Source organism: Tenrec ecaudatus, chromosome 2 (assembly GCF_050624435.1).
Source record: "Tenrec ecaudatus isolate mTenEca1 chromosome 2, mTenEca1.hap1, whole genome shotgun sequence".
In the NCBI taxonomy this organism is placed as follows: Eukaryota; Metazoa; Chordata; class Mammalia; order Afrosoricida; family Tenrecidae; genus Tenrec; species Tenrec ecaudatus.
Genome location: NC_134531.1, coordinates 146671819 through 146688438, shown reverse-complemented (window position 1 = coordinate 146688438; position 16620 = coordinate 146671819). Strand labels below are relative to the sequence as shown.

The 16620-nt window shown below is 40.4% G+C and overlaps 1 protein-coding gene across 1 annotated transcript in view; it reads left to right on the top strand.

Moving 5' to 3' along the window:
* PFDN1 (prefoldin subunit 1) overlaps positions 1 to 16620 on the top strand; it is a 71390-nt gene that overhangs the window by 23130 nt on the left and 31640 nt on the right. The window contains exon 3 of the mRNA XM_075541652.1: positions 5768 to 5852. Coding sequence (XP_075397767.1) covers positions 5768 to 5852 — 85 coding nt within the window. The remainder of the gene's footprint in view (positions 1 to 5767; positions 5853 to 16620) is intronic.

The window sequence follows — 16620 nt, the reverse complement described above, 5'->3', positions numbered from 1 at the left end:
AGGAAAGCTGTGTTCTTCATCGGTGCTACACTGCACCCTGACTGAAGTCAGTCTTCTTTCTTATACTGTGTGTGTCTACGGGAATAAATTCCCTTGGCTTTTGTTTGTTTGAATTTCCTCTTCATACTTGAAAGCTGTTTTGCAGTGTATGTAATGCCATTTTCGTTTAATGCCCTGGAGATGTTAGTCTGTTGCAGTTCTAGCTTCCATGTTTGGGACAAGAAGCTTACTTTGATTCCTGTCTTTCTCGGGATCTAACGTGTCCTTTCTCTGGCTACTGTCAAGTTGTCCTCTTTTCTCTTTGCTTCTCAGTAGGGTGATATATTTGGAAAATGGAGTTTTCCCACCAACAGTTTGAAGTTCCCCCATATGTCATGTTTTTGACTTTATTTTGTTTGTAGTTCTTTGAGGTTCTTGGAACCATCATTTGCTGTTTTCCCACTTGTCTTAGAAAATTTTTGTCCATTCTTCTTTCACATTTTTATTCTACTCCATTCTCTCTCTCTTTTCCTGGGTGTCTAATTATACATGGATACGGTCTCTTAGTTTTAGGGTGTTGTATCTTAATTTTTTCTTTTAATTTATTGCTATTCTCTCTTTGGATTGGCTAATTGTTATTGACCTGTCTTCCTTAAGGCGCCCTGGTGGCAGAGTGGGTCACTCACTGAGCTGCTAACTGAAAGGTCTGGTTCAAACCCACCAGTGTCTCTGAGACCATCTTCTCCCATAAACGTTTAAAGTCTTGGAAAACCAAAAGGATAGCTCTTTTCTATGCTATATGGTTGCTATGAGTCGCTATTGACTCAGTAGCAGTAGAATTTTTTTTGTGGTTTAAGTTTCCTTGAACATTGACACCCGGCTTATCAAGAGCACTGTAAATTCTGCGCATTGTGTACTTGAGGTTTTCTAGGCCATGTAGGTAGGGTGACATCAGACATAGACAAGTTTATTGGTCACTGGTGATGTAAGTGGTTAAATGCTCACCAGATTTAATCTTTTGGTTACAAGGTTGGCGATACAAGCCCATCCAGAGGCACTGCGAAAGACAAGTCCTGGTAATCTGCTTCTATAAAGATCACAGCCAAGGAAATCCTGTAGGCAGTGCTGCCTTCTCTGGGGGTGGCAGTGATGTGACATAGACTAAACAGTATTCCAAAGCAACAACCGAGGAGCCAGGTTTATTTCTGATTCAGTGGTAGACTTACAGTGGAAACCTTTGGGACCGACCCCGACTTTAAGGGATCTTCCAATAGAATCCTTACTTTGGATGATCCCTAGGCTTGCTTTCTTGTTCTTCATTCTGTTTCTGTAGCCATCTGGATGCTAGAGGTCTAGGATTCCACAGAAATTGAAAAGGTGAAAGCCAATTCCTTAATTTATCACTTTCCATGGTCCCTTCATGTTGAGGCTCTGTTTAAAGAAAGAGGAAAACATCCCCCCCTTTGTTTTCAGAGTTGTAGTTGTTTTAATCAGGAGGGCTGTTTTCTGCATTACAGCACAGCAGGATTCTCCAAGTCAGCATTGTGTAAGATGCATGGATCATCATTTCTTAATCACTTCCTGAGAGATTTAGGTTATTTCTATTTATTTTTTTCTCCCTAAAATACTGTGAAACAAAAAGCTCTTGAGAAGTATTTACGTACATCTAGAAGTAGCTTTCATCACCAGAGGCAAAGACGGCAAGATGCCATTTTTATTTAGCCTTTTTGTGCCACTTAGTGTGTGGATGTCTTTAAACCTAAGTGGCACTAGGATATGCTTTCAGCCGTGTAGCAAGTTTCCCGCCCAAACTAAATAATGCTGTCGAAAACACCACATTGCCACGCTCCTGCATTCGGTCTCAGGATTGTGAACACTTGTGATTCATCCTGAGTTTTAAGTCTAAGTCATGCAAGATGGTTCAGAAGACAACCTCTGATGTGCCCCCAATAAGCTCAACTTTCAGATGGCATAATTACTAATCAATAAAGAAGTGGCACATGAAGCTAGCAGGTTCTTGAAAGTTGACAGTGCAGGCATGGCATTGAGTTCCAGGTCAAAATAGAAGCCTTTTGCAAAGCTACGGTGCTAGATTATGTGATCCAGAATATTATACAACATTATCTGTAAATCATTTGCCATAGGAGGAATATTTTCCCTCTTCATGATTTATTTTTCCTTTGTGGCACACCCTGAACTGTGGAATCCTTTACCTACTAGTTTGCTTTCCATAAACAGGCAGGATCTGAGTAAGACTGTGTGCTTTGAGAAATGGTGTACATGTTTGTTTATTATACTCATAATTACTTTATGTTGTATCCTTTATCTTCAAAAAATTTTTTTTTGTTAGCTACTGTCGACTCATACACAACAGGTTGGGACCGCTTTATTGGCTGAGTTTTGGGAAGTAGATCACCAAGTCATTCTTCTTAGACTGACTTAGTCTTAAAACTCCCCTGAGGCCTGTTCAGCATCATAGCAACAGGCCAGCATATGCTGACAGATGGTTGGTGGCTGTACAAGTAGTGTATTGGCTGGATTTGGCGCTGGGTCTTCCCTGGGGAAGGTGAGAAATCTACCACTGAACCACTCACTCTAGCTTCAAAATAATAATTCATTGTCCTAAAAAAAAAGTAGTCAGATGTTTCTTGGGTCCTTTCCAATCTCCCTAAAAAGATTGTTTGGCTTTTTAAAATTTGAAGACAAAACCAAGTTTTCTGTAGATTTTCTATTTGAATTTTGGCTGTGTAACTGCTCTTTGAATTAGGCATGTAAGTTTACCAAACGCTCATCTTTGTTTAAAACTTTCATGACTAAGATGTTCTTTGAGGCTTACTAGTAGGTTGGCTCGCTTTGGTGGAATCTCTCTGGCCTTTGAAGTTGGCATTCTCCAACAGAGCTACTTCAGGGGTGTGTGACTACAGAAAAACATGTTTTTGTTGTTGAGTGTTCGTGCTTTCTAGTAATTTTATTTTCTGCTCAAGGGATTTAGTATCTGTTCAGATCCTTTATTTTTAAAGGACACATAAGTAATGAGTTGATCTCTAATCTTAGACTTGAAAATTTCCCAGACACTAATAAAGATGATGCCTGATGACCTTTTATATGAAAATACTACTTATTGGCCAGCAATCAATGCCATTTAAAAAAATGTATCTTTTGCTCTGAAAATTATTTCCACAGTTAAAAGACTTACTTAGTAAAATCCTAGATATAATTCATTGACTTCTGGATCTTGTTTTGTTATGCTTTTCTTACATGATGTGACTGAGACTTGATACATTCTAGAAGCCATGGCCTTATCAGAAATAATACTTGCCTGTTGGACCAAAGAACATTTTAGATGTGAAGATCCTCAGAAAAGACCTAGAATTTAGTCTTGTTTTGTATGAATGTAGATATCTTTGCTGTAAATGTATGAGTTGGATTTTTTAAAAGATCAAATTACTACAGTTCACATCAGATCACAGCTAAGTAATTTGTGGAGTAAAAGGAAAGTTCATTAGATTGTCTTAATTTATGGGGGAAAGTATATTCACGATGAAGGGAAGGTGAAGGAAGAAATCAGGATTGCCTCCCCTCCCCCCTATCTGAGACAGCTAGTTGCTCTATTTGGTCTGCTTTTATTGTGTCTGTAGGAACCAGACCTGCTCGGTAAGAATCTGCCTAGGCACTACACTGGTTTTTCTGTGGGATAGACGAAGGAAATAGGATTGCTACGTCCATGTGTTCCTTTTTTTGCCTGGCTTTATGCTAAGAGATACTTTTTAATTCTTTGTTACTGAATTCTATCTGCTTAATTAATTGTAGTCTTTCATTGAAATCTCTTATAACCTAGTTGGCTATCCTGATAGCTATTTGAGTAATTGGGGTTTACCCTTGAATTCCAGAAGAAGGGCACTATTTTAGTTCACTTACCTGAGGCTATAACACAGATCAGTCTTCCTTTCCTCACAGCAAAAATAATGAACACAAAGTCACAAAACAGATTTAGAGTTCATTTGTTTAAATTTCCCAGCTTTCTGCCCTAATGCCGTTCGTCAGTGGTAAATAACGTGCCTGGCTGTAAAATGGAAAAAAGTTGAAATTTTCCGTTTGTGCATTTTGAGGTTTTCAGAGGTATTATACATGCTGGAAATAATAATAAAAGATACTAGGGCTTAATACAGTGCTTTTTGTGTAAGGAGCTCATACAAACACTAATGCATTGATCCTAACACAGTACTTGATTGTGACTTTGAAAGGTCATGAGTTACTGCCGTTACAGAAAAGAAGAAGAAAAGATGGGGGACACTCCATTCTACAAGTTGCAATATTGTTTAAAAATGTAGATCAAGTTGAGTGATATAACTGAAAAAATGAAAATTTTTCAGTTTTTATTGTGCTTGAATGTTAACTTTAATTTTTTTTTGCTTAGATTTTTATCCTTTCTTTTTTTTCTCTTCTATCTGTTAATCTAGTTGAAGCTGGCTTTCCTACTTAGACAAGAAGGCAGAGTCTTTATCCCTTGTCTGTCAGGAATGTACAGGGTCCACACAATGGATTAACCCTGGGGGGAATCCCCTCTGATGGGGTCTAGGATGTGGATAGCCTTGTTAAAAGACAGAGAGCCCTGTGAAGTTGATTAGGGCAGAAGCTGTGCGGTTGAAATGTCATATATTAGCGTTTGAAAGTTGTGTCAGTTAAAACAAAACGTGAAGGGCAGCACACATGGCTTAAGTGTCTGGTAGACCCGCAGACCATAGACGGGTGTGAATGGCTTTGCTATCATGCAGAGTGTTGTGGAAAGTGGATTATTTCAGTTACATTTAGGTTAAAATTGAACAACTTAGCATTTGATTTCCCTCCTGATCCCTTTTAAATTTGTTGTAGTTTTTAATATTTTCTGCTTTTTGACTTAGTTTTTTTCTCTGTTCCACTTCATAATTGTTGTTTTCTTTTAGACATGATTTTCTGTATAAGAAATCCAGGATAGGTAAATATATAGAGATAATAACTGGATTAATGATTCCTTGTAGGTATGGCAAGGGGATGGTGGGGGGAATAGGGAGTTAATAACAATGATACAAGAATGAAATTGATTGTGGTGATAATTGTACAAGTCTTCTTAATATGATCGAACTATTTGTATGATATGTGAATTATATGCCAATAAAACTGCTTAAAAAAAAGAAAGCCTGTATAACAAATAGCCCTGGTGTTTTCTTGCCATGTTAACATAACAATATAATTAATATCTCCTGAACTGTAGAGGCAATCATTTTTTTAAATTAATTAATTTATTTATTTTAACAATTTATTGGGGCTGATACAATTCTTTTCACAGTTCATACATATACATACATCAATTGTATAAAGCACATCTGTACAGTCTTTGCCTTAATCATTTTTTTCTCTTTTCTTCTTTTACATTTTATTAGGGACTCATACAACTCTTACCACAATCCATACATATACATACATCAATTGTATAAAGCACATCCATACATTCCCTGCCCCAATCATTCTCAAGGCATTTGCTCTCCACTTAAGCCCCTTGCATCAGGTCCTCTTTTTTTTTTCCTCCCTCCCTCCCCATTCCCTCCTCCCTCATATACCCTTGGTAATTTATACATCGTTATTTTGTCATATCTTGCCCTATCCGGAGTCTCCCTTCCCCCCTTCTCTGCTGTCCCTCTCCTAGGGGAGGCAATCATTTTTGCCTTGTTAGTTTAACATTTGATACTACTGAATTTGATTCGTATCTGGAACTTGTAGCTTAATTTTCAACTTTTTGTATGCTTTGTAGGTTTATTCTTCAATCCAAGGAGGTTATTCACAACCAGCTGCTAGAAAAACAGAAAATTGCAGAAGAAAAAATTAAAGAACTGGAAGTAAGTTTTGAGTGAATTTTGGTAATAGCAGTCAACTTTTAGTGGGGAAAAGTAATCATAATGTCACGTTTAAGCCATGTTTAAACCTGGGAGCTTAGTGAAGCAGGTTCCATGGGATCTCGAACTCAAGCAATGTACATGCGGGACGTGCTCCACTAGCCTTGAGCTCAAGTGATGTATCCATAGCATGGTGCGGCAGGTCTGAAAGGAAGGAACCTCACTCTCTAGGGATGTGATTCATGGATTGGCTCCGCCCACAGGTAGTGTAGTACAGTTTGAAGTGAAGAACTAGCTCTAGCAGCAGCACACTGGTCTGATCACCAGGGAGGAAGGGAGACAGGATGTCAACCTGCAGTGTTTATCTTGGTCACCCTCCAGTCAAGCTTTGACCTGATTAAACCCCGCCCACATGTTCCTATGGAGGCCCAGTTGGCACAATAAACCTATCATGCTAACTAAACATCTGAAGAATGGTGTTCTTGTGAGGAAAACAAAGTTTTCCAGATTGCGAAGAGATGATATGTATATTGACTTTCTAGGGCTGCTGTAACAAAATACCACAATTTGGGTAACTTATCATAACTGAAATGTATGGTCTTCCAGTTGTGAAAGCTAGAAATCTGAAAGATCAAAGCATCAGCATGTTGACTTCTGAGAGCTCTGAGGCAAGAGTCTATTCCTTGCTGCTTAAGGTTGACCTGATGACAGTGACCCCTGGCTTGTAGGTGCATCAGTCTGCCAGCATCTTGGCACAGTCATTTTTCCTCTGGGTCTCTGTGTGGCTCTTCTCTTTTGTAAGGTCGCCACCGTACTGGATAGAACCCACCCTATTCTGGTATGACTGCTTGTTAACCTTTAGCATCTTCAAAGAGCCTATTTCCAAAGGAGGTCACACTCCTAGCTACTATTGGGGTTAGGACTTCACCTTGTCTTTAGGGAAGACACAGCTCAATCCATGACAATGGATAAGGATAATTTAGTAGGTTTTTGAAAATTTGAGTTTATTATTCTGATTTCTTTTATACATTAGACCTATGAAGGGATAGTCTTCTTAGACTTTGGGGAAAGGCCCATCTGTGTATAGTAAAAGTTAGACTGGACAAAAGCCAGATGCTATTTATGAGGGACCAGGACTTCCCGACATTGAGGGGTAAATACAGTGACTTTATAAGTCACTTTCTCTAACTTCTCTTGAGTATTATTTGAGGCAGTGGTTCAGAATCTCACTCAGTTCTCTGCTGAATTAATGAGATGCCCCTCTGTAGCCGCCTGGGGGTTTTTCAGGGGTATTAATATAGTGTGACGCCCCCCCCCCAAGACCATTTTTAAAAGGATTGGATTCTTAGGTTTGAGACTAAAGTAGACTAGGAAGAATGGCCATCTACTACTGAAAATTTGCTAATAGAGGAGGGGTTTCCTCTAGATTACAACATAAAATTGTCTGATATAGTGCTGGATGATGAAGGAACTGAGCATACCTTGGCTGCAGCAGCAGACTGGAACATAATAGTAATTGTACAGACGGCACAGGCACCAGTGAAGTCTTGTTCTGGGGGCTCCAGGAGTCAGAGCCAACTGGATGGCAGCTGAAAACAACAACAACATTTGAGGTCTGGAAGCAAACGAACCAATGGCTGTCATTTTTACTTAATTTGCACACACACAAATCTGTCACTGGTGCCGCTCTCATCTCCCTCTTTTCTTCATTGGAAGCACGGACAAAAATCAGTGTCTATGCTATGAGGGGACTTTAAAATTCTTGTTGCAAAGTGAAATGAAAAGATGAAATGTTCCATGAACTTGATACCACCTCCAAAGAGCAGCTCCCCTGTGCACTCCCATACCACTAAAAATGAAGCAGTAGGGCAAAAACCGGACATCCACCTAAGTGCCCACCACTCACCACCCGTGCTGTGGAAAATGTGAACCTCAGTTGGCAGATTCAGATTTTCTTTTTTTGGGAATGCCTCCAAAACATTTTCTCATCAGAGTGTCAGAACGAAGCCCACTTAGTGTCCCTGGCACTTCCTATTCAGTTCTCTTATCCCTGGACTTCCGCTTATGTCAGGAACCACTGTCTGACCAAAATTGTCATTCTTATGTACGAGTCAGAGCTTTACGTTACATGATGTCTTAGATTTTATGTACAGCAGGGCGGGAGAGCTATTTCTCAACTCTAAGATTGCAACACTGCATCAGAAATGGCACTAAGCAGGCCAGAATGTCTTGGGTTACCTTATTTTTAGGTCAATGCTGTGGCAGGAGGAGGAAGTTCCTAGCCAAAAGAAACTACTTTTGCAAAGACCTAGTAGAAATAATGCACAGCAAGTTCCATGAACAGAGTTTTTCTGCATGACTGGAGCATACAGTAGAAGAGAAGCAAAGGAGTGAGCAGATGGGAGAACGAGATGAGTCATTTCACAAAGACCCATTGACGTATGTTACTGCGGCTAAACTTAATCCTACAAGCAATGTTGGGTTTTACAAAAGTAGTAATAGGACTAGATTTAACATTATAGGAAAACGTTTCTACCAGAAACATCTTAAAGGAATTACAATGAGAAAGGCTAGAGATGGGAAAAATCACTAAGATACTTCCACAGCTAATAGTAACTCTTTGAATTGGAGGTGGGGAGTGGGAAAAGTCCAGAAGAAAATACTAGTAATCTAGACCATAGGGAAGATGTAGTACTCAGAAAAGGAATTTTCCAGAACTGATGAAAGGCAATATGCTCAGTTTCAGGAAATTAAACAAATTGTAAGTTGTGTGTATACACAAAGATTAGTAAAAAAAAAAAGTTGCAAAATATGGAAATCTTTATTAAAAAAAGATAAAAGTATGAAGCTGTTGTTTCTCATTATATCCTCCTCCTAGGTCAACATACTTTAGAAGGCGCTGTCCTTCCATCTCTAGTCCTTTCTTGAAGAAGTCTGCGCTCTTTGTTTTCACGATGCCATAACGGTAGTTTGGGCATTCTCAAGGGACTCAAATCGTGCATTCTTTTACAATGTTCTTCAACTGTCGGGACCAAAAAAGTCTTAAGGGGCAAGATCAGGCGGGAGGGTGGCTAGGCTGAGACTTCCCAATGCAGTTTGCTTAGCCAGCCTTTGGGTCCTCCTTGGAGAATGAGAGGCACATTGTTGTGGTGGTTGAAAACAATTCCTCAGCCCGACTTAGCTTTTTTCTCTCCAATTCAGTTTTCCATTTTCTTAAAAGCTTCTTTATAAACCCCTGTGCATGCCCTGTGTCTTTTGAGAAAATGGTTATTACTTGGCAATCACAATAAGGAGTCACCATAACCGTCTCAGCTGACCTTTCTGCCTTGAATTTAACCGACCCAGCAGATCCCGTAAGAATCTACTATTTGGGGTCTTTTTTGAAGGTACCCTAATGACACACAGGTGTATTACTGATAACACTTGTCTGCAGCTACCCACCTGATGATGGGGACCTGTTTAAACATGTTTTGTGTGGAATAACTCTATGCATGTATAAACTAGAACCCTAACAATACTTTTTATAATGCACAACTTTTGAATGATACCTTTTCCCCATTTTATTGGGAGCTCTTATAGATATCATAGCAGTCCATAGTTCAATCACATCAAGCGACATTATACAATTGTTACAAGTCAAAACCTTTTCTTCCTTAAACTCCTTGATATCAGCTCCACTTTGTCTCTTCCCTCCCCCACCATACTCCCCAGGAACTCTGATTTTTTTCTATAAAAGTCCCTCCACCTCCATATCTTACACAACCTAATATATCCCTTCACATACAATTCTGTTGTTCTATTCCATCGAGTGGGGTTATACTGTCATCACTGCTATCAGCTCCCCTCTCCTTTCTTCCTGTACCCTCAGGGAACCATTGCTCTGTTAACTATTTCTGAAGGGTTATCTATCTTGACTTTCATGTACCAAACAATGTTAAGTATACAATATACAAAATAAATGTGCAAATCTAACATTATTAATGAAACAAAACACATAAAAATCTTAATAGTAAGGAGAGGAAATATTAAAGAACTAGAGGATAGTTATGTGGTTCACCTATGCCATACGACACCCTAGATTTTCGTCCCTCCTGTGTGGCCTTCTTGTGAGGGATGGTCCAGTTATCTTACAGATGAGTTTTGGTTCTCCACTACATCCGTGCCTCTTCACATCAATTTAGTTGCTTGGTTTTGAACTTCTGAGGCCTCTTCCCGTCGGCACCTCATGATCACACAGGCTGGTGTGCTTCTTCATGTGGGCTTTGTTGCTTCCCTGCTAGGTAGCCGCTTGTTTAACTACAAGCCTTTAAGACCTCAGATGCTACATCTTTTAGTTGCGGGGCACCATCAGCTTGCTTCACCACATTTGCTTATGCACCCACTTCAGCGATTGTGCCCAGAGGAATCAAGCACCATACAGTGCTGCATTATTAGAACAAGCCGTCCTTGTTCTGAGGTAAGGCTTAAGTAGAGCGCAAAGTCCACCTGCTTCTTTGTTGCATTTACATATGTACATATGTAAACAGATACACGCACACATATATATTTTCCTTTTTGCCCCTCCTGCCCCACAATTCGGTTTACCCATCATTCACCTCTTGATAATAATACCTCTCAGATATCATTTGATTGATCATATACAACCCTTAAAGTTACTCCCTCCTTGCCATCCATCTTAGAGCAGTCATAATTCCCCTGTCCCTGTCATTGGCTCCCTGTGGATGGTACTTTTATTTACTTAACTGGTGTGTGTAGACATACTGTGAGCCTTAAAATGAAAATTTTATAAGCACATGCTAAACAAATACCAGAGAAACTATAAACCTTTTTTATAAAGGACAACGAGGGCATGTTGAGAGCATCTAGACAACAAAGTGAAGGAGCAGTTATCCGGAGAAAAGCCTGAGAGCCAGAACCCAATCATCCAGCTCTGTTTTTCTCCTCTAACGGTGCGGCGAACTACTTCTTCTTCTTCTTTTTAAATCATTTTATTGGGGGCTCGTGTAACTCTTATCACCATCCATCCATCCATCCATCCATCCATCCATTGTGTCACGCACATTTGTACATTTGTTGCCATCATCATTCTCAAAACATTTTCTTTCTACTAGAGCCCTTGGTAACAGCTTCTTATTTTTTTCACTTCCCTCCCCAACCCTCCCTCTCTCATGAACCCTTGATAATTTATAAATTATTATTTTTTCATGTCTTACACTGACCGATGTCTCCCTTCACCCACTCTTGTCCATCCCCCTGGGAGGGGGTTATAGGTAGATCATTGGGATTGGTACCCCTGTTTCCCCACATCCTTCCCTTACCCTCCTGGTATCGCTACTCATTATTGGTCCTGAGGGTTTTATCTGCCCTGGATTCCCTGTGTTTCCAGCTCTTATCTGTACCCATGTACATGCTCTGGTTTAGCCAAATTTGTAAGATAGAATTGGGTGATGATAGTGGGTGGGAGAGGAAACATTAAGGAACTAGAGGAAAGTTGTGTTTCATTGTTACTATACTGCACGCTGACTGGTCGTTTCCTCCTCATGACCCTTCTGTAAGGGGATGTTCAGTTGCCTATAGATGGGCTTTGGGTCTCCACTCACACTCCCCCTCATTCTCAATGATACGATTTTTTGTTCAGGGTCTTTCATGCTTGATATCTGATCTTATCTTCAGCTTATGATGACACAGGCTGGGGTGCTTCTTCCATGTGGGCTTTGTTGCTTCTGAGCTAGATGGCTGCTTGTCTACCTTCAAACCTTTAAGACCCCAGACGCTATATCTTTTGATAGCTAGGCACCATCAGCTTTCTTCACCAGATTTGCGTATTCACCTGCTTTGTCTTCAGCGATCATGTCGGGAAGGTGAGCATCATAGAATACCAGTTAATAGAACAAAGTGTTCTTGAGTAAAGGCCCAATGTCCATTTGCTACCTTAATACTAAACCTATAAATATGTGTACATAGATCTATTTCCCCATCATATATAAATATATTTACATATGTACATGCCTGTATTTAGATCTCTCTAAATACCCTTTGCCTCCTAGTTCTTTCCTCTATTTCCTTTTACTTTCTTCTTGTCACACTTTCATGTTCAGATTTCATTTGGGTTTCAGTAATTCCTCTTGGTTACATTGTCCTTGATCAAGCCCTACCAGTCCTCCTATACCTCCTTGTCATTGGTTTTAGATCACTTGTTGTTCCCTTGTCCCTGAGTTTGTTAACACCCACTTCCTTTCCCCTGCCTCCCCCTTTTCCCTCCCCCCCTCAACTGTCGGTCCCATTGTTTTCTCCTCCAGATTGTTTATCCTGCCTATCTTATCTAGATCGACATGCAAAGATAATAATATGGACAAAAACAAGACAGCAAAACAAAGCAACAAAGGAAAACAAAAAACAACCAAAAAAAACTGATAAGAAAAGAAAAGCCTATAGTTTTCTTTTTTTAAATCATTTTATTGGGGACTCATACAACTCTTATCACAATCCATACATATATCAATTGTATAAAGCACATTTGTAGATTCGTTACCCTCTTCATTCTCAAAACATTTGCTCTCCATATAAGCCCCTGGCATCATCTCCTCATTTTTGCCCCTCCCTTTCTGCTTCCCCCTCCCTCATGAACCCTTGATAATTTATAGATTATTATTTTTTCATATCATACACTGTCCGATGTCTCCCTTCACTTTTCTATTGTCCACCCCCCAGGGAGGAGGTTATATGCAGATCCCTGTAATCGGTTCCCCCTTTTTACCCCAGCCTCCCTCCACCCTCCTGGTATCGCAACTCTCCGTGCTGGTCCTGAAGTGATCATCCGTCCTGGAGTCCCTGTGTGTTTCTAGTTCCTATCTGTACCAGTGTACAACCTCTGTTCTAGCCGGATTTGTAAGGTAGAATTGGGATCATGATAGTGGAGGTGGGATGGGGGTGGGGAGGAAGCATTTAGGAACTAGCGGGAAATGTATGTTTCCTTTTTGCTACACTGCACCCTAACTGGCTCATCTCCTCCTCACAACCCTTCCGTAAGGAGATATCCAGTTGCTTACAGATGGGCTTTGGGTCCCGATTCCGCACTCCCCCTCATTATGATTTTTTGTTCTTTGATGCCTGATACCTGATCTCTTCGACACCTCGTGATCACACAGGCTGGTGTGTTCTTCCATGTGGGCTTTGTTGCTTCTGAGCTAGATGGCCGCTTGTTTACCTTCAAGCCTTTAAGTCCCGAGACGCTTTCTTTTGATAGCCTGGCAACATCAGCTTTCTTCACCATATTTGCTTATGCACCCACTTTGTCTTCAGCAATTGTGTCGGGAAGGTGAGCATCATGGAATGCCAGTTTAATAGAACAAAGTATTCTTGAAATGAGGAAGTACTCGAGTCGAGGCCCAATGTCCATCTGCTACCTTAATTCTAACTATGCATATAGATCTATTTTCCCATCCTAATATATAAATATATTTACATATGTATATGCCGGTATTTAGACCTCTATAAATGCCCTTTACCTCCTAGCTCTTTCCTCTATTTCCTTTGACTTTCCTCTTGTCCCAGTATCACGCTCAGCCTTCATGTGGGTTTCAGTAATTCCTCTCGGTTACATTACCCTTGGTCATGCCCTTCCAGGCCTCCTACACCCTCCTCACCACCTATTTAGATCACTTGCTGTTCACTCTTCCTGGGTTTGTTAACACCACTTCTTTTTTCTCCCTCTCCCCATCTCCCTTTCCCATGTCCCCCCAGAACTATCGGTCCCGTTGTTTTCTCCTCCAAATTGTTCATCCAGACTATCTTATTTAGACAGACCTACGGAGATAATAACATGCACACAAACAAGACAGAGCAAAACCAAGCAACAATACACAACAAAACGAAACAACCAAAAAAATGACAGAATAAACAAAACAACACAATACAACAACAAAAAAGAAAAGTTTGTAGTTAGTTCGAGGTCTGTCTGTTGACCTTTACGAATGTTTTCTGGTTTAGTCTGATGGGGTGCCACATCCTGGCCCTCAAGTTTATTTTTGGTGTTCCCTGGGGACTTGTTGCTCTGCTCCCCTTGCTATTATGTTGCATGCCCTCAGTGTTTCCCCTCGGTGTGTTTGGGGCAGACCGGGCACCATTCTCGCACTGTGTCTCCAATGTTGTCTCCCATAGTGCTATGGGTCAATGAAAGACGTTGTGTTTCGTAGTGCATTGGCTACTCTGAGTACAGAACTGAAGATATAGCTCAGGAGAGAGACATGTCTGATCAGAGCACACAGGAGCAAATGAAGGGGGAGGAAGAGAGGGGAGCACATTCTGGCCCACTGTGGATCAGACATGTCTCTCTCTCTCTGAGCTATATCTTCAGTTCTGTACTCTGAAGTGCTTTCTTTTGGGAGGAGGGGGTACTATCCACGTAATTGGGATTGGGGCTGATCCCGTAGACCTTTCTATTGGTTCCCTTCTTCATGCCAATATGTTGCATTCATGTCTTGGACCGCTGGGTTGAAGTCTGGTCCTTTTTCCCTGTGGAGATAGAAACAACACCCTCCCCTTGGGTGGGTTAGTTCCTTGTTCCCTCACTACCCATGTCTTCCCCCACCCCCCCTTTTTAGTTGGGTACTATATGTCTGGCCCCTGCCATATTACCTGGACCTCACCCCAGGAATGTCTGTACACAGTAGCTTTTTCCCTATGTCCCGTTTGCTTTTTTAAGCTTACCTCAGCAGACTCAAATCGTACTTGTTCTTTTGTGCTTGGTTTACTTCGCTTTGCATAATTTCCTCCAGTTCTTCCCATGCGGCAATGTGCTTCATGCGTTCATCATTGCTTTTTAGGGATGTGTAGTACTCCATTGTATGTATGAACCACAGTTTTTTAATGTTTGTTGATGGAAATGTGGGTTGTTTACAACTCCTTGCAATTGTGAACTGTGCTATCTCTAAGGGTGTTAAGGGGTATCTCATAGTTATTTTCATTTGCATTTCTTTTATGGCTAATGATTGCAGTCATTTTCTCATATGTTTATTGGATGTTCGGATTTCTTCCCCTGTGAAACTTCTGTGCAGGTCCTTTGCCCACCTCCTCAGTGGGCAATTAGTGTTTTTCTTTTTGGAAGCTAGCAGAGTATTGCAGATTTTAGTGATAAGGCCTTTGTCTGATGTGTCATTGCTAAAGATGTCTTCCCAGTCCGTGGGCTCTCTGATTACTCTCTTGGTGAACTCTTTCAATGTACACAGGTGCTTTATCTTCAGTATATCCCACTTGTCAATTTGTGACTCTTCTGTATTTGTGTCCTTCTCTATTTCTAATAGCCTATGTATTCCCCATGCCAAAGTTCTCAGGTTTGTCCCAATTCCTTCATTAATGTCCCTAATAGTTTGGGGTTTTACCTCAAGGTCTGCGTTCCACCTTGAGTTTATTCTTGTGTATTTAGTGAGATAAGGGTCTTGCTTCATTTTCTGCAGGTAGATACATATTGTTTCCAATACCATTTGTTGAAGAGGGCATCTGTTTCCTTTGAATATTATTTCTTTTTTGGTCCTTTATCAAAGGTCAGTTGTCTGCATACTGATGCTTTTATTTCTGGGTTTTCAGTTCTTTTCCATTGGTCTGAGTATGTGTCATACCGATACCATGCGGTTTTGACATCTGTGGCTGCATAATATGTGCTAAAGTCAGGTAAAGCAAGCCCTCCCACTTTGTCCTTCTTCTTGAGGAGTTCTTCGCTAATTCTGGGTTTCTTCCCTCTCCATATGAAGTTGGTAATCAGTTTTTCCAATTCTTTGAAGAAAGATGATAGTAATTGTATTGGATTGTATTAAATTTATGTCGTGCCTTGGGCAGAACTGACATCTTTACTATACTGAGGCTTCCAATCCACAAACATGAGATAGTCTTCCATTTGGTGAGGTCACTCTTGGTTTCTTGTAATAATGTTCTGTAGTTTTCTTCATACAAATCTTTTGTTTTTTTAGTCAGGTATTGCCCTAGATAATTCAGTTTGTGCTTGGCCATTGTGAAGGGTACTACCGTTTTGATCCCCTCTTCTGTGGTCTTGTCTGATACATATAGCAGTCTGATAGATTTCTATTTGTTGATACTGCATTCTGTCACTCTCCCATATTCCTCTATTGCTTCTAGTACTCTCCTTGTGGAGCTCTTGGTATTATCCATATATAAGATAATATCATCTGCGAATAACTATAGTTTCACCTCTTCCTTCCTCATGTGAATACCTTTGATGTCTTTTCTTTGCCTTACGCTGTTAGCTAAGACCTCCAGTACTATGTTAAATAAGAGTGGGGACAAGGGCATCCTTGTCCTGTCCCCCTTTTCAGTGGGATTGTTTTTATCTCTTCTCCATTGACTACCACGTTGACTTTTGGTTTTTCATATATAGCTTATATTGTATTGAGGAATTTTCCTTCCATTCCTATCTTCCTAAGTGTCTTAAACAGGAATGGGTGTTGGATGTGTTCGAATGCTTTTTTCCGCATCTATTGATATTATGTGGTTCTTAAAATTTTTCATGTCAATGTGGTGAATGATACTTAAGATCTTTCATATGTTGAACCATCCCTGCATCCCTGGTATGAATCCCACTTGGTTGTGGTGAATTATCTGTTTTATATACTTTTGTATTCTATTGGCCAGTATTTTGTTCAGGATTTTTGCATCAATGTTCATTAGGATATTGGGCTGTAGTTCTCGATTCTTGTGGGATCCTTGCCCGGTTTCGGTATCAGAGTTACAGAGTTCATAGTATGACTTCAGGAGTTTG